This window comes from Eschrichtius robustus, chromosome 1 (genome assembly GCF_028021215.1).
Source record: "Eschrichtius robustus isolate mEscRob2 chromosome 1, mEscRob2.pri, whole genome shotgun sequence".
Classification (NCBI taxonomy): Eukaryota; Metazoa; Chordata; class Mammalia; order Artiodactyla; family Eschrichtiidae; genus Eschrichtius; species Eschrichtius robustus.
Window position 1 is genome coordinate 195,420,720 of NC_090824.1, and position 20,689 is coordinate 195,441,408.

The 20,689-nt window shown below is 38.8% G+C and overlaps 1 protein-coding gene across 1 annotated transcript in view; it reads right to left on the reverse strand.

Moving 5' to 3' along the window:
• CUBN (cubilin) overlaps positions 1-20,689 on the reverse strand; it is a 277,317-nt gene that overhangs the window by 85,150 nt on the left and 171,478 nt on the right. The window contains exons 39-45 of the mRNA XM_068562017.1: positions 20,213-20,397; positions 18,317-18,509; positions 11,697-11,894; positions 8,510-8,656; positions 5,810-6,000; positions 5,465-5,648; positions 951-1,125 (exon numbers count right to left, since the gene is read on the reverse strand). Of these exons, the coding sequence (XP_068418118.1) occupies positions 951-1,125; positions 5,465-5,648; positions 5,810-6,000; positions 8,510-8,656; positions 11,697-11,894; positions 18,317-18,509; positions 20,213-20,397 (1,273 nt within the window). The remainder of the gene's footprint in view (positions 1-950; positions 1,126-5,464; positions 5,649-5,809; positions 6,001-8,509; positions 8,657-11,696; positions 11,895-18,316; positions 18,510-20,212; positions 20,398-20,689) is intronic.

Consider the following 20,689-nt stretch of genomic DNA (forward strand, 5'->3'; position numbering starts at 1 on the left):
TACCACAATGAAGAATATTTACTCGCCTTCCATATTCTGTTGGTCTTAGAAATGTAAAAATCATTCTCGAATCAACCCCTAGGAATGTCAAAACACAAGTATTTTGTTTCACATGATGTTATGACACATTTCACATGACAAAGATGAACTCTCTCTTGATAGCTGTGTAACCGAGGCTAAGGGAGAATCTCAGCTGGAATTTTCCATGTCCCTAAAAGAGGACAAGTATTTACCCAGTATTTCTTGATAAAGTCAACCAGCCAATTAATGCTCAGTGAGGGGAGAGTGCCATTATATCAGGAGTCCAGAACTGGTAAGCAAAAGCTCTCACACCTGAGCTTTGCACCCTGCATGTATTCATGCAGATGTATACACATGTTTGTTAAATGAAGAGAAAGATACAGATTTTTTTCAATCTGGGTAGTTATTCCATTTGTGTTCAACATAGTAAGACAAACCCTCTGGTTTGTAATCTTTAAAGATTCTTACTAAACAGAGACTGGGAAATCGTACTGTCCTTGCTTTAGTCCCGTTTCTGACACTGGTGACCCCTGCTGTCACAAATTTCCTTTTGTTAAACAGATACTTTATCATTTATGACACTGAGTATGGGGCTGGCCAAATAAATATTCGTCTACCAGAGACACTCTCTTTTCCCTGTGCGAGGAAGACGGATAATGTAAATCTCAGACAGCCATCCTCCGCGTCTCTTGGAGGATATGCACAGGGTCAGGAGGGACGGTGCCTGTTTACATAATCTACTCAGCTGATGGGTGAGGGTCCGGCAGGCAAGGTTTTCAAGCTCCAGGTGTTAAGCATTTCCCTTCCCCGTCCCTAGATTTCCTTTGCTGTATATGCTGCTGAGCAAAGAAGAAGGAAATTGTTCTGAGATGTGACAGCTGAAAAATACTAACCCTGGGTAGGAGGAAAATTAAACGGAAGTGACCTACTTGGGTGTTACTTCGACATTGAATTGATCTTCAAACTGCAGCCTTATGAGCTTCCCGGGAGGAGCAGCTATGAACCAAATGCAGTCAGCGTGCTGCGGATAATTGCTGGGGTGGTTGGGGGAGGTTACGTATCCAGCAGAGTCCGCATCGTGGATGTAAATATTGCCCCCGCAGGCTGTCAGGAAACACAGTTAAATCAACCTACGGTCTGGAGAGAGAGGATGCAGGCGACTGCCGCCTTCATTTTTAAAAGTCTCTTTATCTGTACCTCCAATCTTAATTTCCTTTCATCTGGAATTATCGTCCTTTTCTTTTTAAGCAAATACATTCTGAATTTGCTATCAAGGGAGCTACCACATGTATCACTTTTTAACTCGCCAGACCACATGTTCTCACTGGAAATTTCACTCCTTCCTAAAGCCAACCAAAAGATTATGGCGCACGGTGCGTGCAGTAGCACATCACGGACGCATAACGATATACCCACCACTTCGATAAGCACGTAAAGGCACCAGCACTTTAACTGCCCCCTGACCATTCAGGTCAATAGACTGATGTTTAAAAGACTAAGGAGATATACATTTGTACAACTCTGTGGACATTCACTCCTTACGTTTCTTTGGGATTTAGGTGCATTTGAAGACCAAGAGATGAATGGTCTAAGAAATTTTATGAGCCAGTTTATTCGAGAAGATAATGAGCTTTTAATACTTTTTTAAAAAGCCCGAAGTGTTAAGTAAAAAATACTTTCCTTTTATCAATAAACATTTTTTTTTTTTTGGCAGTCTCAGCAAACAAACCAAGTAAGAACAATCTGGGTACTTACAATGCCAATGAAGTTAACCTGTTCAATAACTTAGCCTCACAGATACTGAATCTGCTAAATTCTATTGACATTTGTTTCCAACATCATTCAGCCACTTATGGGCACATCCTGAATTGTGACATTACCTAGAACTCCTTCATCTCTGAAACCCTAGACTTTGAGCTCCGTTGACTGCCTTTAACTCCCTGGTCTTTCCTTCAGATGCTCCTTGCAAAACCCCAATTCGGTGGTTGTGTTCCATTCAAACCATTCATCGAAACTGATGCCACAACAAATGCATGTTCTCCCCTCTCAACACTGCTAAGCCATCCTCCCGTTTCATCATATAGATGACAACAGCTATATGAAACCAACTCGACTCCCCAAACCCTTCGTCCTCCCCATTCCCTCTCTCATCTCAGCACGCTACTCTGAGTCCTCTTTTAGAAAGGAGAAGTCAGATGAGAACTCCCTCAATTTTTTACCCCTTATTTGTTACCATCCTTAAAAATTCATCTACATCTCTACCCTCCTTTATTTTTCCCTGTACGCTGCCTTCATGTATCTCTGGGTTGGTCTCCCAATCCCTTCTGTCTCCTTAGGGACCCTGCTCTATTTAATCCCTCCATTTATCCTGTGCTTTTAATCTCACTCTCTCTCTCTCTCTCCTTTTCCTCCCCCCCCTCCGTGATGCTTTGACCTTTCCACATATCACAATCTCAAGTAATTTACAGTCACTTTCTTTACGTCCTCATTCCCCCTTCACTCGTCAACCCTCTGAAAGCACTCTTTTCCTGGTCCCCATCACCTCACAGTCACTTTACCCAAAGATGTTTGAAATCATTATTCTGTATCCACAGCAGTTAACGTGTTGACCACACCTTCCTTCTCTACATTGTTGCCCCTGAGCTTCCTGGACATTAGCTCTTCTCCTGCTCCTTTCATCCCTCTCACCATTTCTCCTCTGGTCCTTGGGTGTCTCTTTCCAGGCCTTTCCTGGCATTGCTGGAGGTCCCCGGGAATCCCCCTGCAGGCCCTTCATCGTCTCAGTATAAATAATTTCCTGGCTACGGTCATCCACCCTCATGACTTAAACTACAACCAGTCTTCCAACAGTTCCCGTATTTCTAGATTCAGCCCAGATCCCTGTTGTGACCTCCAGACTCCTGCTCCAGTGCAGATGTCTACTGGACATCCCGAGTGGACATCAGAGATTTCAAACCGAACATGTCCCAGACTGACCTTATTACCTACCCGCCGCCCAGAAGTCCGTATACGAGCACATGATCCTCTTCTTACTGACCACCTCATTTTCTCCTTAATACTTGTTGCCATATGACATGCTACATCTCTTATTTATCATCTGCATTTTAACACTGAAATTTAGCTCCATGAGGACATGGATTTTATTCGTTTACTGCTGTATCCCCGGGACCTAGTACAGTGTCTGTCACATGGCAAGTTCTTAATAAATGTTTGTGGGATAAATGGATCCACCCAGCCAGAAACCTAGGGGTCATCTATGGCACCTCCCACTCCTCCCCTCCTGTCCCACATCCCAATCCACTCAATTCCGTATTTATAATCTCTCTCAATATTCCTTGTCTTCTGCATGCTTATTGCCATTGCCTTAGTCCAGGACCTAATAATTCCTCCCTGAATTACTCTTTCACCTGCTCTCTCCACCTTAGTCTCTCCCCCTCCATGTGTTTTCAGTACCACTGCCACACGGGTGTTTCTAATCTGATAGTGCCCTTCGTGCTTTGGATTAAAACCTTTCAAGGGCCCCCAGTGCCTTCCAGTTAACATCTTAACTCCTTTTGGTGCCGCCCTCAGCATCATGATTCCTGCCTGCTTCACCACCATGATGTTTAGCTCCTTTTGACTCTCTTCTCCAGCAGTCGTGAATTCTTTCAAATTCACGGAAATGCCTTGTTATTGCACAGCCATTGAGACTTGATATGTTGTCACCTCCTTTCTCCACTGACTGGCAAATCTCTGTCAGTCTCCTTCCTCTGCGAGCCTTCTCCCATCCATAGCTCCCGATAGCCCCCTCCTTCTAGCCTCATCGTACCTTGTCCTACCTGTGTGCCTTTGCTTGTCTGTCTCCCCCTCTGCACTGAACTCTTCAACAGACTTGGTAGCTTGCACAGTGTGAAGCACTTTGTAAATGTTCAATTAATTAATTAGAATGTCAATCAATCCGGTGAGAATAACAGCATCGAGCACAGGGACACAGAAATCTCAATCAACCACACTGAAGGAGTGTCCTTGGAGAACGGTGGTGTAGAACAAGGCCAATCTGATGCCACAAGTTGTTCACTGAATAACATGTGTTAAAAGCTGAGAAACTGAAGTGGCAAAGAAGTTGGTGTGCTGGAAAGATAGATGGGGAAGTAGAACTGACTGTAGTTATAGGAAACGGGTGAATCAGAAAGTTGAGAGAAACAAGAGTGATCATATCACAACAGGTTTTGAAATCAAAAGACTTTTAAGTCTAATATTAAGGCAGAAAGATGGCGAGAAGGTAATGGCCATACCATTCTTGCATGAACGGAGGGTCGAAAAAGCAATGAAAGAGTTAGAGTGTTTGCAAATCTATAAGGCTCTCCAAAGGCTCAGGACCAGGTGAAATCCTGCCCATTCACAATTCAGCAGCAAAGCTCAGCATGGAGATGGGGAGGGATGAGAAACTCGCTACCTATAAGGTAGCGGTACTGGGGTCACAAAGCTGTGCTGGTAAAGGCTCCTGCTAAGCGCCAGAGCTATGTGGTCTGGGACGTGGTGAAAGGACATTCCCTGTAGTCATGGAATCTACACGAAGTATTAGATGATTTTCTGTGTCAGTTGGTGGAGACTTACTTCCTCTCCTCTCTTCAAATGAAGAAATTCTGCTGACGTTTTAAATTCTCATATTTTGGAGAATGTGCAATAAAACACATGGCTCATTTAGATTAATACAGATTTTGAAATATGTCCAGGAATCTGAGATTGAGGTCATAGGGTTATCCTGAAATCCAAATTATCTAATTTTAAGGGGACAAAGACTCTTTACAGATACCACTCCTTCCCTTTTTTGAAGCTATGCTTGTTTACTTATGTATGCAATTAAACATTATCTAAAAATAAATGTCACAAAAATCAAATCATTACAGTAGAATTAAATATAATTAAAATCAAGTATAATTAAGACAAGGTAATTAAGTAAAGACCATTACTGTAATATATAATTAAATGGGTAGTAACAGAATCAGAGGATTATATGTTCATTTAAAAAGAAGCATACAGATGATTACAAAACAATGTAATTATCATTCTTATAATGTTTCTATAACTGTATGTAACTTATAATTAGACATTTTATAATTGAAAAGTCTAAGGAATTTCAGGGGATCATTAAGATCAGCTCAATTTATACTCATGGAGAAGTTCACTTTGTTCATTCTCTTGATATGTGGCCTTGGAACAATCTAAGCCTCATCTTACTTATCTGAAGCATGGGAACAATGAAGAAAATGTAGTCGTGATGGGATATCAAATGTATCAAGCATGAAGTAAGTGCTTGATAAGAGGTAGCTATTCTTATTAACGTTATTATTGTTAGTTCAGAAAAAAAACTTCACATATTTTTTTCTCAAATCTATTTAAACAAAAAAGGCCAAGCAATTGCAGGAAAAGTACAGACATTATTCTTAAGGAAAATACTTACCTAAACTCTTTGCCTCATATGTGATTTTAAATCCCCGTCCTTCATTACTATCATCAGAAATGAACTGCACAAACATTTGATTATCTGAGGTGAACAGAGTGGACGAAGGGCGACTGCCACAAAAATGTCCATTTCCTCCATGGGGTCCCAAGGGTGGAGAAGAGATATCAGGTCCATTTTTTAGCTGGAAAGACAAATTAAAATTGCACAGTTTCCTTCCTACTGATAAAGATGAGATATACAAGTTCTGTCAGTTCATAGCCCAGGAGGAGAAACATCATGGTTTTGTTTTCTGAATGAAGTGTGTAGAGAAAGTAGTTAGAAAAAGCAGCAAACAAGACCTACCACCAAGTAATCCCCCTGGTTGCAAGAAGAGTCTCTATTTGGAATCTGGAAGGGCTGTTCAAAGTGGACGGCAACGGTCAGACCACTCTGAACCTGGACATGCCAAGAGCAGTTGAGGTTGGGAACGTAGGTCTCTGGGTACCTGGGCGACGTGATAATCCCTCTGTCTGCATGCAAGTATCCACCGCAACCTTCCCAGGAAGAAACAAAGATAGCACATTTAAATAACACTCACAACTGGATTTTGATGCTTTTTCTGTTTGTCTTGAGAATTTTCAAAGTATAGGCAATAGAAATGTGGTTTGAAACTCACTCGGGACCAAAAGATGTTGGAAACAATCAGTGCAACAAGCTTGGATGGAGCACATGCCCCTCGGTACTCATTTTGTTTCTGTTTCTAAGATAGGGATGTAGAAGTAAGCAGCAAAGGCAAATCCCTTAACTTTCATGAAGCTTACTTTGCAGAGGAGTCAGACATACAACAAACACCTACATAATTAATATGTGAGGTGGTGATAAGTTCTACAAAGAAAGATGAACGGGGAGAGGGAAAATGAACTATACTGCCCAGGGCAGTTAGAGAAGGCCACGTTACTGCAGTCATATCTGAGCAGAGAACTGATTGAAATGGGGGATTACATCCTAAGTGAAGTAAGTCAGACAGAGAAAGACAATTCCCATGTGTTATCATGTTTATGTGGAATCACAAATACGTCACAAATGAACCTGCCTGTGAGACAGAAACGGACACACAAAGAGAACAAACCTATGGCTACCAAAGGGGAAAGGTGGGGGGAGGGATACATTTGGAGTTCGGGGGTGAGCAGATACAAACTACTATATACAAAACAGATAAACAACAAGGTCCTCCTGTATAACACTGGGAACTATATTCAATGTCCTGTGATAAACCATCATGGAAAAGAATATGAAAAAGAATGTGTATCTATGTATAACTGAGTCACTTTGCTGTACAGCAGAAATTAACACAATATTGTAAATCAACTATACATCAATAAAATAAATTAAAAAAAAAAAAGAGAGACAGGGAATCAAGACATAAGAGTATTTGAGAGAAGAGCATTGCAGTCCAGAAAACAGCTGGCGTGAAGGCTGCTGTGTTAGTGGCGCATCACAGAAGTCAGAATGGATGAGGCCAAATGAGAGATCTAAACGGTTAGCCCGGTAGGTCGTGCAGGACACTGCAAGGGCTTATTCTGAGTAAGAAGAGGAACACATTGAAGGGTTTTGGGCATCAGAATGGCATGATCTGACTTAAATTTTAAAGACTCACTCTGTCTGCAATACTTAAACTCTAAGGAAGGGCAGGGAAAAGCAGAAGCAAGAGTTCCAGTACGGGGGTGACTTCTTGAGCCCAAGGAGGGTTGACAGATGCCTGGACCTGGATGGTAGCAGTAGAAATGGGGAGAAGTGGTTGGACTCTGGATATATTGCGAGGGTGGGACCATTGCGACTTGTTGATGAATGGGATTGATGGAGCCAGAAAAGAAGAATCAATGGTGATGCCAGCTTCCTGGCTTAAATAGCTAGAAGAATGTACTTTCCACTTCCTAAAATTGAGAAGAATGTGGAACGAGCAAGTCTGGGGCTGGGGGAGGTAAAAAACGGTGGGGGGCAAGAGTTAGTTTCCCACATGTTAACTCACACAGCGCGAGCTGTCACGCACATGTCCACGAGCCACATGAGAGAGAGTGAGGGGCTCGAGCTGAGAAGACAGCGGATAGAGCAGACGCTTATTCGCCAGCTGTCAGGGACCGACCAACCGGAGCATCAGTGAGTGAGGGCAGGGAGCTCACACGGCTAGTTACAATGCAGAGGTGGAAATTTACATTGGGTCTGTCTAATTCCCAAGCCCATTCTCTTAAACCACTCTGCAGCCGGCCCCCCTTGACTGTGAGGACGATCGTTTATCTTCAGTTGCTCCCTACCCTATAAAAGGCATACATAATACTGGAGAAAACATTCATTTTTAATGTCTAGATTGATAATCTACTTTAAAATTAGGTTTTCCAGTTAAAAATATGAGAGACTTTAGAAATTTCTCATTCTGTGGGCTACTTTTTAACTTTAACCCAGTGTGGGTTGAAAATGATTGCTTGGACTACACATGTTGTCAGGGTTTGAAAGTCTCAATCACACCCCACACGACACCCTGCCATACAGGGTGCACACTGTCAGACTCACCAAATCCACACTTCAAGAGCAACAAGCTCTTCCTGCCAACCTTTAAATGAATCATTTCAACCAAGGGATTTATGACGATATCTCCTACATTACTTTGACTGGTTATTTCTTAGGTTGAAGATAACTCTGACTTACTGCTCCTTTGATGTGTTATGGATATGTACTGTCTTCTGGTTCCAGCCATCCGCTAGGCTGAAATTTTGTTTTAAACATCTTACTCTTGTGCCTACCGTGGAGGGAAGATGCCCTGCCCAAAGAACTGAAGATGGGGGATCATTCACAAATGTGGCCAGTTTCTTTCTTTCTTTTTTTTTTTTTTTTTTTTTTGATTAAGACTTAATACCTGACATCAGGATAACCCCCAGAGGCTGAGCAGAGACCTGTGTGCTCTGACTCAGAACTTGTGTCCTGGCATTGAAAAACGAGCAGAGCATATTAGGGAGAGAGCAAGAGGTAGATGAGATGGAATGAATTAGAACTATGAGAACGTATTACTCTTGTGAAACGATGCATTAAAGCCCGCCCTGGTTACACTGAAGTCCGAGGTGAACTGGATCACCATGTACTCTCCAGTAGACCGGATGGGTCCAGGGATCTCTCTGCCACAGAGAACTGCTAGCTCCTGGGCCAGGCTGTTGTCTCCTACGACCAAAGAAAGGAAATGTCAGTGTGAAAATATGATGTCTTAAGAGTCTCCTCCACAACTTACTTACAAAACAAAAATAGAGTCACAGATGTAGAAAACAAACTTATGGTTACCAGGGAGGAAGGGGGTTGGGGAGGGATAAACTGGGAGATTGGGCTGGACATAAGACACACTACTCTATATAAAATAGATAACTAATAAGGACCTACTGTAGAGCACAGGGAACTCTGCTCAATACTCTGTAATGGCCTATATGGGAAAAGAATCTAAAAAAGAGTGGATACAGGCATACATATAACTGATGCACTTTGCTGCACACCTGAAACACAACACTGTAAATCAACTAAACTCCAATAACAATCTTGTAAAATAAGTATCCTCCACCATCATTGCAACCCAGCCAAAGTGCCTCACACATTATTCTCAAAACATCCCCATTCCTAGGAGGCAGCAGGATTACCAAATACAGGGACATTCCAGGGATTACATCATTGTGGCTCCAGTTTGTAACGGTGCCGCCTGTCTTTTTCTTTAACCTTTTTAATAACAACTTCTTTGCCAGTTCCCACTGCCTTTCCAAAAACTGGCTGACAGTTCTTCCTGGAACGAAAACTCAAAATGAGAGGACGTGAGATTGGGAAGTAACTGAGGACCAGCGCTGATATGTGCAGTAGATACTGATCTAAACTATTCTGACTGCTGAAGGTCAAGTATCTAAAAAAAAAAAAAATAAGGTTGATTCTTCAGCCCCAGATCCGATGCTAATGTTATAAGGTCATTTGCCCAGAAGTCTGCCTTCACCTTCAGTGGGGTTTTCTTTTTTCCTTTCATTATTTTGTTGTTCATTGTTTGTTTTGCCATTATAAGAACACAGTTCTCTCCATGTGTGGAGGATGAAAAAAGATAGTGTCAGCAAATGTGCACCTCCAGAGACATCAATGGGAGCTGGGTAACCCCCAAGGCCCTTTTTCCTTTGGCTTTTCTCTTGATTATAAATTTTGATCAAAACAACTGTCTCAGTCAAAGCCTGAATGGAGCAAGGACTTAGATTCCTTGGCTGGGAAAACACGTTGTTTTTTCCCTAAGGCAGAGAATTAATTAATTTGAAACTTAAAAAAAGACAAAAATAGAATATCAGACGTGAGGAAATTTGCCCTTTCACTCAACTAGCAAAATGATTCTTTTTTGACATTGACCACAACCTAAAACTTACTCATTTAGCACAGCTATAAATACACGATGCTTGGAAAGGCATTCTTTACAGGGGTTCTGACCTCTGGAAACTTTTGCATTTTTTATCATTCAAAAATTTATCTGTGACTCCTTTTGCATTCTTATCTTCATTATGCTATTTTGCTACACATTTCACCCCAAATCTGTTGACTTATTCTCTAATTAACTGCATCACAAAGCTTTGAAGCTTATTATATGTTGTTACTTATTTCACATGTGTATATTTTATCTCTCAATGAGACTGAGTTGGGTCTACTGATTTTCGTTTCTTTCCTAAAGAAAGAAAAAAAAGAGGAAAGATGATCGTTCCTCTGGGCAATGTGCTGAGAGCAGATAGTTGATAGGAAAAAGGGGGAAAGTTATGGTTTACCATCTGATCATGTTTGTATGACTGACTTGAGTCTTCACTTATTGCCCAGCTCCTACAGAAGGAAAGTAAAGCACCTCTGCCATTTGATTTTTCTCACTATACTTAGTGGGGGTCTAGGGTTAAGGGGATAAGGGGGACATGAAAATGTACATTAGCCACCAGTGGGCCAAAATCAAACACATGTTTTGGTCCAAAAAAAAAAAAAAAAAATGCTCTGAAGCATTTTTCATTAATCGCCAAAATTTAACAAACTGAGAAGTTCATAGAAAACTCTCTGCTTCTCATATCTCTTGGAAAATAAGATCCATAACACCGAGCCTGCACTCCTAGTAGCTGCCCCTTTGACTCTGTCCTCCAGTTTAACACCTCACTAGGTGTCACCTGCTGTCTAGGCAGGCACTGGGGTTGCCATATGTGTCATGCAGGGCAGTGGGTCCCCAGCTTCAGAGACTCTACCACCGGGAGGCAGGGACACGGGTCAGGTGAGGGGAGCACCTCACATCGGGGGCAAGACTTAAGGAGGTGCCAGAGACCTCAGAAGTCAAGATAAAAATATTTTAGTACAATATTTCAAAAATTGCAATTTAATGTAAAATGAACAAAATATTAAAATTTTAAATAAAGACAGGATCTGACTCTGTACTTTGTCCAATCCTGCCTTACTCTCCTCACCCTGGTCTTAACCTTAACTGGAGACAGATCTAGGACCCATCCAAGTGTCTGGTTTAGTTGGTCTGGGGTGGGGCATAGAATTTGCATGTCTAACAAGCTCCCAGGTGATACTGATGCTGCCGGTCTGGAGACCTCACTGTAAGAGACACCGACCGACTAAAGGATATGGCCTCCCTATTCTCCTCTGTCCCATGCAAATCGTGAAGCACAATTCTGTGCATCTTGCATTGAAGCATTATTTATATCCCTCACTCACTGCATAGCAACACCACACCTGGGTACAGAGGAAAAGATGAAAAAATATTAGCCCTTCATTCTACCCAGAGATTCAGTACACCATAGAAACTTGAATACATTGCAATTTTAAATACTTTTCACACTTGGATCTTAAAGCCATAGGTATAAAATATCAAGATTTATTTCCATAGCCTTTCAACAAGAAAGCAGCACAACCTGGAAACTCAGATCATAATTTCCTACTTAAACCACAGGGAGTGTTTCCTCTTGGGAATACAATGCTCTCCCTAACATAGGGTGTGGATTATTTTGCTCCAGGCAATTTAATGCTTTCCCTATGTTCTGCAGAAATGGTGGCCAATTCTAGCATCTCATGCTTTCACTGACCATCATACCTGTGCATTTCCATGCAAATGGATGGAAGCAGTAAACAAGTATGATTATAATTGAATGTAAACTAAATTTGTGTCAGGGTTGAAACTTGGTAGTTTTTTGTTTTACTTTGTTTTTTAAACATTTCTCACCGTCCCTTATCACAAGTTTGTCATAGCTGCATGTACTATGAGATTCAATGTCCAGGGAAAGGATGTTGAGTTCCACAGTAGAATCAGGGGCCTGGATAAGCCACATACAGTCAGCGCCGTTACTGTAGCTTTCAGGCCAGCCTGGGGAGTAAAGAAAGACTGGAGCCTCTCCTGTCTGCAGGAACCCACCACAAGCACCTGCAGAATGAAAAGCAACATCGTTGAAATACCTCTGGCGGAAAAGAAGGTAGCATTTCACTTGAAAGCCACAGTTCTATACTGAAACAACCAATTAAAACAATTTTCTCAAAGGAATTTATACACATTTTATTAAATCCACTGATTCAGACAGCTGTGATTTCCATAATTTTTCGAAGAAAAACACACTGTATTCTACTTTTTTTCACCATAGTTTTACCACTGAACCCAATTATTAATGACTGCCTATTATTTGTCAAGCATGAAGTGAGTCCATATGGAAGACCCTATTATTATCGTTACCAAGGTAGAACTTTGTTCACGTTTCCAGTGTGCTTTAGTGTTCACCTTTTTTTAGCATAGCTATTCAACATGCAATTTATATTAGGCAATTTTGAAAAAGTTTTCAATTTGGTGAAATGAAGCATTCAAAAAAGTTTGTGAGCTTATAATAACAACAGCCTTTTTTGTTGTTTTGTTTTTTTGCTTTTTAAATAACAGCTTTGTTGAGTTATTATTCACTCACCATAAAATTTACCCTTTTAAATAGTAATTTACCCTTTTAAATACTTCAGTGGTTTTTAGTATATTCACAAAGTTCTGCAATCATCACTGCTACCTAATTTTAGAACATATTTTCACCACCCAGAAAGAAACTACATACTCTTTACCACCGATTCTCTGTTCTCCACTCCACAAGTCTATGGAAACCACTAGCCTACTTTCTGTCTCTATGGATTTGCCTATTTAAGACATTTTATATAAATATAATCATACTATATGTGGCCTTTGGTGACTGGCTTCATTCACTTAGCATAATATTCTAAGGTTCATCTGTATTCTAGCATGTATCAATACTTCTTTCATTTTAAGGCAGAAGAGTATTCCACTATACGGATATACCACGTTTAGTTTTTCCATTCATCAGCTGTTTGACATTTGGGTTCTTTCCTCTTTTTCACTATTTATCAATAATGTTTCTATGAACATTCATGTATAAATTTTTGTGTGGACATATGTTTTCAATTTTCTTAGGTATATAACTAGGAGTGGAATTGCTGGATTGTATGGTAACCCTGTGTTTCAATTTTTGAGGAACTGCTAAACTGTTTTCCAAAGTGGCTATAGGATTTTACATTTCCACTAGCAATGTACAAGGGTCCCAGATTCTCCACATCTTTGTCAATAATTGTTATTGTCTGTCTTACTGGTTAGAGCCGTCCTAGTGTTAAATACATATTTTCTAGTATACCACTTTAATTCATTTGTTCTTTATTTAACTGTATATTTTCGAGTTTTTCCTGTGTGGTTGTTCAGAGGATTACAATTAACATCTTAAGTTAAGACAATGTAGTTTGGATTAATATTAACTTAATTTTAATAGTATACAAAACTTGGCTATAATATAACTCCATTCCCACCCACCCCCATCTTTTATGCTATTATTGTCATAAAATTATATATTTAAACATTATAAGACCATCAGCATAGTTTATTATTATTGCCTTATGCAGCTGTCTTTAAATCAGGTAGCAGAAGAAAAGAGCTACAGATGAAAATACATTTATACTGCCTTTATATTTACATATGTAGTTGTCTTCACTACCTACTGTCTAGCAGTAAAGACATGCTAGGGTCATTTCATTTCATTCTGAAAGCCTCCCTTTAGCATTTCCTGTAGCATAGGTCTGCTTGCAATGAATTCTCTCAGTTTTCATTTATCTGGGAATGTTTTAATTTCTACTTAGTTTGGAGGATACATTTTCTGGCTATAGAATTCTTGATCAACAGTCTTTTTACTTCAGCACATTGATTATGTCATCCCACTGCTCTGACCTTCATGGTTTCTGATGAGAAATGAGATGTTAACCTCGTTGAGTATTGTTTTTACAAGATAAGTGATTTTCTCTTCGTGCTTTCAAGATAACCCCTTTTCTTTAGCTTTGATAGTTTGACAGCAGTATGTCTAGGTATAGATCTCATTGAGTTTATCCTACCTGGAATTTTGGGGATTCTTGGATGTGTAGATTAATATTTTTCATCAAATTTGGGATGTGTACAGACATTATTTCTTCAAGTATTCTTTTTTCCCCTTTCCCTTTTTTTTTTTTTTAAACATCTTTATTGGAGTATAATTGCTTTACAAAGGTGTGTTAGTTTCTGCTTTATAACAAAGTGAATCAGTTATACATATACACATGTCCCCATATCTCTTCCCTCTTGCATCTCCCTCCCTCCCACCCTCCTTATCCCACCCCTCTAGGTGGTCACACAGCACCGAGCTGATCTCCCTGTGCTATGCGGCTGCTTCCCACTAGCTATCTATTTTACGTTTGGTAGTGTATATATGTCCATGCCACTCTCTCACTTTGTCCCAGCTTACCTTTCCCCCTCCCCATATCCTCAAGTCCATTCTCTAGTAGGTCTGCATCTTTATTCCCATCTTGCCCCTAGGTTCTTCATGACCATTTTTTTTCTTTTTTTTTTAAGATTCCATATATATGTGTTAGCATATGGTATTTGCTTTTCTCTTTCTGACTTACTTCACTCTGTATGACAGTCTCTAGGTCCATCCACCTCACTACAAATTTTCCCTCTTTCTTTACCTGGGACTCTCATTATGAATACATATGTTGGTATAAATGATAGTTTCTGAAGCTCTGTATAATCTTCTTCATTCTTTTTCTTTCTTTTCCTCAACAGGATAATCTTAACTGACCTACATTCAAATTCAGTGATTCTTTCTTCTGCCTGCTCAGATCGGTCATTGAGCCCACCCAGTGAATTTCAACTCCAAAATTTCTAGTTGGTTGTTTTTTCTTTCAAAAATATCTATCACTTTATCGATATCCTCTATTTGGTGAGACATCATTCCCATACTTTTCTTTAAATCTTTAGACATGATTTCTTTTAGTTCTTTAACATATTTACAATAGCTTATTTAAAGTCTTTGTTAAGTAAGTCTGACATTTTGGCTTTCTCCAAGACAGTTTCTATGGATTGCTTATATTCCTTTGCATAGGCCATACTTTCCTATTTCTTCATGTGTCTCATAATTTTTTGTTGAAAACCAGACATTTTAAACAATGTAATGTGACAACTCTGGAAATCAACCCCTCCCCCAAAGTTTGCTGTCATTGCTCTTTGTTCAGTGGCTTTTGTGCACTAATTCTGTAATGTCTGTGTTAATTGTTGTGTGTAACCATTGAAAGTCTGTGTTCAGGTTAGTGATCAACAACTGATTAAACAGAGATTCCTTTAAATGTCTTGAACCAATAATTCTCTCACTTTTCTGAGTGACGTGTGTGTGTGTGTGTGTGTGTGTGTGTGTGTGTGTGTGTATTGGGATATGCCTATATGACTCTAGAAGACAGTTTATAACTCTGCCCTAGAATTCACTTTCTACTTTCACAGAGCCTCAAGATCCTACAGAGGTGAGAGACTGGGGCCTTCTTGGGTCTCATGTTGGGCATGTTTATAGCCCTGCACATGAGTGGAGACTTCTATGTTCCCAGAAATATGTCAAAGCTTTACAAAGCCCCCTATGGATATATCACTCCCCAGTTTTTCTTTTTACATTTTTGGTCAGCCTCTTATTAGCTGTAACTGGAATCACTGCCACATGCAGTTGTGATGTCAAATAACTTGCCACTGACGATTTCTAAAAAACCCCCCAGAGATAGGGCTTTTGCGCAGAGCACACTCTGAGTCAGGTCAGATGAAGACAAGTCCTGAGAATGGAGTTTTTCTAGGAAGCTGCCAGACAGGTTAAATAATAGCAATTCCTTAGGGATAGGATGCTTTCTGGAGTTCCAGATCTACTCCACCCCTTCCAATGGCTGTTAGGCTGCTGATTTTCATGGCTAACGTCGTTGTGAGGCTATTGTTAGGTTACTGCAAAGCTAGGACAGGGAGAGAGATGGGAACAGGGAACATCAAGATACCAGAAAGTTGACTACTGTCACTCAGACTGAACCATTTTTCTTGAATAAACACTCTTTAGATTATTGCAATTTTTAATTAATTTCCAGAGTTCTCAAAAGTTGATTTAAAATTTTTTTGCCGGTGTTCTCACTGTTTTTCTGCAAGAATAGATTTTCAGAGGCCTTTACTCCACCATTCCAGAAGTTTATGACCCTTATACAATACATGTTTGAATCTTGCTAGGGCCACCAAGAAATGAATGTAAAATTTATAGGACTAGGTCCTAATTACTTTATCCTATTACTATATAGGCTGTAGAAGTTTAAAAAAAAAGTAAAGTAAAAGCAATTTCAAAGTATAAGATCCGAATATTATCCAATATCTTCAAATGTTAAGATTTTCCTTTACATAAAATATTTCTTATCTTGAATTTCTAAAAAGCAGTTATCATACTAACTATAAGCTGTTAGTGCTGTTTGTCAAATATTCCATTTTTCCTCACTTCCAAACATATGGTGAAATTGCATTTCCTCATACTTCTGCGGTTGGGTGAGGCCATTTGACCAGTTCTGCTTTATGAATCACAAGCAAAATGACATGTATCGCTTTTAAGCTGAACACTTTTAGACTGAGGCACGCCAGGGCTCTCTTTCCTCTTGCCATGATCACAGGTAATGTCCCAAACAATGTCAGATCCAACACCCAGTTAACCCAAGAGGGTAACATGAACGAGTAAGAAGTCTTGTGTTTTTCAGCTATTCAGAGTTTGGAATTATTTGTTACTGCAGCATAACCACATACGTCCCGACTGATAAGCTAATATTTTCCTACTTGACATGTTTTATTTCCTTCACATGACTCTAGTCCACATTAGGCTTATTTTCCTTTGACTGCTTTTTGCTTTGTCATTTAATCATTTAGTTACTCTATCATTATTTAACTGAATGCTTTATGTTTGCCAATTACTTTTAAACTCTTGGAGAGTAGAGATTGTATCTTGGTTTCCTTTCTTAGCTGGTATACACTTACCTCAGCATGTCTATAATAAACCCTCTATAAATATTTGTTGAATTAAATTTAATGTATGTTTGCATAAGGAATGCTAATGTTACAGTGTTCAATATATTAATACATTTTAAAACAGTAAGCTTTTTTTTCACTTTAATGAAAGTGTCAGAATGTGCTATGATCATGAGATAATCATTTACACCAACTAGGTAACTAGTAAACCATAAAATTTTCTTATCCTCTTATTTTTTCCTTTGCTTGTTTTTCATGAAGAGAAATGAGATCTATGATACTACACTATACTCACTCATCTACTTAAATCACATAATTATGGAATATATGTATGAGAAGAGAACTTTTTTTTTTTGAGTACTACAATATACTTATTGATATAATGTTTTGCATGAGTGATTTCTTCTGTAACTTGAGATTTGTGGACATAAAACTCAAGTTTATGCTTAACTTAACTCAAGTTTACTTATAAGAGCTATCCAGTCTTAAATGGATAGCTCTAAATTACATTTGGCAATCTTGCTGATGGCTCTTTGCTCTTAGATAAATAGATTAATATTTTAAGGAAGAGTTTCATAGTCAATGTTATGAAAGCACCTTGCAAGAGAGGTGAAAATAACATCTCAGGACAGAATGCTAAGAGGCATTAAATAAATATAAGTATGAATTACACCTTCATCTGTGATCTCTGCTGGTACAAATTCCCAAGAAGCTAGAAGCAAACAGACTCTAATTTTTTAGGGTCTGTTTAGTCTTAGAACAAGTTCAAAGTCTGAATATTCTTCAATGAGATCCTATGATAATATGTCCCAATCAAATATTTCAAGGAGTGAGAATATGCCATGAGAAATATCTGCTGAATTTATTCTATGTCAACCCTCAAATTCACAAGAGCCATTCAAAAGTGTTTAAACAAATTTTCAAAAGAAAAGCGCAGTCTCCCAAAACACAGCTTACTGAGGGAATTTAAAATGTCTTAAAAATAGTAAAATGAAGCTTAAAATTTAGGCCAACTTTACCTTGAAACATGAGGGTTTACAACCAGCTAAGGACACAGTGAAGCATTTCTGAAGGCACACTTAAAATGTAACATAGAGGAAAAACAGTTACTTCCATTAGTTAATCCTAGTGTGTGTGTGTGTGTGTGTGTGTGTGTGTGAGTGTGGTATTTGCAAACCAAACTTTCAGAGATCTCTAAAGTGATTTCTAGAAATTGTAAGTAGAATATCTTATGGACATCAAACCCTTAATTATTATGGAAAATATAATGCAAAACCAGCATTTTTTTTGAAATAAACATCTAATCTTTAAGTATTTATGAAATTAAAAGGACACCTGAACATATGGAGGAAGGGTTTTGAGACTGTAATTACTCTTCTTATTCATTTGTGTATTTGGCCCTTATTAGTAGGAACCTTTGAAATATTACTCTCCACATATCAGCCCCTAAAAAGAATTTCATTTATTACCAAACACACCTGTAGCAATCGTAGGTAAAGGTCCAACAGAGGCATTCATTGCAAACCACTCCAAAAGGAATCCTTTCCCTGAGATTGAAGAGTCAGAAGAAAACTGAAAAGTCAAAGAACTTCTAGTGGAGCTCAAAGAGTCAGTCTGGGTACCACAATAGGTTCCAATCAGGCGGGAATGAATGCCAGCCCCATCATAAATCTGCATGGAAAAGACAGATAATAGAGCACTGAACTCAGGCAATCACCTCTATTTTTCTTCATAAATAGAAAACCAAAAGGATAACTTATTATAATTTTATCATCATGGAAAAAATGATAAATCAGTAAACATTATATATCAGTTTAAAATAGAAAGTGTCATGAAGTATAAACTATGATTGCAAGTAATTAAATGTGTTTTAAAATTATCTATATCTTTCCTGCAGAATTATATTAGTAACCATGTTCCATGTGATATAGCTCATTATTCGATTTACAGTAAAATTTATGGGTGGAAAAGTAGGAACGAGGACAGTGGCACAACAGTGCTTATTAAATGTGCTTTGGGGCCTCAAAAGGGAGGAATTAGGAAGAAAGGGGAAAAGTAACAAGAAAAAGGAAAAGTCTAATGAGAGAAAGTGGCCAGGTATCCTGAAGGAGTTCACATTTCCAAAGAAGTAAAGAAGCAGAATTAATAACAACAAAAGAATCACAGCTTGTGAGGGCTCAGCATACTCAAAGCATGCAAGAAATCTCTTTCATTTGGTTGAAAATGTTAGATTACATAGTTAGAGACATATTTTGTGATAGTTTCCAAATACGTAACCTTGAGCATGTTTATTTTTTTCTTCACATGTGGATGGATCTCTCCAACCACATTTCATATCCTTCCCTCCATCTTGTAAATAATTTGAACAAGTTCGTTATAAGTGTTATTACATATTTCTCTATTGAAGCTACTATATAAGCTCAGATTTCAAATTAGCTAATAATTATTCCCAACTTACTGAGCATCTGTCAAGTACTAGGTTCTATGTGAAGCACTGTGGACCTAAAATGAATAAGACAGAATCTTGGCCCTCAAGAATCTGATAGTAAAACAGTGAAACCCATAGAAGCAGAAAGTAGAATGGTGTTTACCAGGAGATGGGGGGAGTGGGAAATAGGGAGATGGTCAAAGGGTACAAAGCTTCAGTTATGCAAGATTAATAATTCTGAAGATCTAATATAGAACAATGTGACTATAGCTAATATTACCATGTATATACTTGAAATTTGCTAAGAGGGTAAATCTTAAGTGTTCTCACCACACCAGAAACGAAGAAAGAAGAGGGTAACCATCTGAGGTGATGGATATGTTAATTAGCTTGATTGTGATTATTATTTTACAATGTAAAATTGTAAAATGTCATATATCAAAAGACCTAGTTGGACATCTTAAATATATATAATATTCATTTGTCAAATATACCTCAATAAAGCTGGATAGAAAATAATCTGATAGTGTTTCTGGAATTGATGCAGTTGCCAATGTCTGGATGGCAATGATCACCACAATTTTTATATACTTATATTTACTTATTTTAAAATGACTGTTCAAATTTTTAACACTCTAACAGGAGAATAAATAGGGTAACGGGATATAAGATAGAATAAATTCTTAATTAAGACACATATACGTGCTTAGATAAAGCCCAACAGAAAAATTACAATAACGCGGAAAAAAAGTTAGTTACAGAATCAAAGATAATAATTATACTACCAGAATTACCATTGTTCAGGTAACCTGGAAGGGGTATTCGTAATGTAGGGTAGACCATCCCCTATGACTTGTAAATGCTTGAACAGACATTAACTTGGATCTACGGTTGCCAATAGCAATTCACCAAAATGTATAAACATCAGTTGCTCTTGGAAACTCACCTTTAGTTTGTCATAATAGCAGTTGAGCGTTGCCTCCACGTCCATCTCCAAGATTCTACCATGGATAACCTGAGATTCATTCACATTCACTATCCATTGGTAATTGGAGTTGGGGGGGTAATTTCCGGGCCATAAGGGAGAGGCAATTTTCCCCTGAGTTCCCACAATATTATCATTGCCAAATACTAGGAAGGAAAACAGAGTAGTAAATCAGACCTACTTAGAACAGCTCTTTAGTCAAATGAAAGAAACAAAAGGCAAGGGGTGTTGAAAAGGATGGACTTTGAATTGACTGCAATTTCTTTTCTGAACACTGAAAGAAATACTGCTTCCCTTTTGGTTTCTCTGCTATCTATTAATTCTTTGGAGAAGGGTGATATTGTGAATGGAATTCCATCTCCTTAGAAGACTACATGGTGTGAAAACAAGCAATAGCGTCCCATGTAAAACTGGGTTCCCAGACCCCAGGGAACTTGG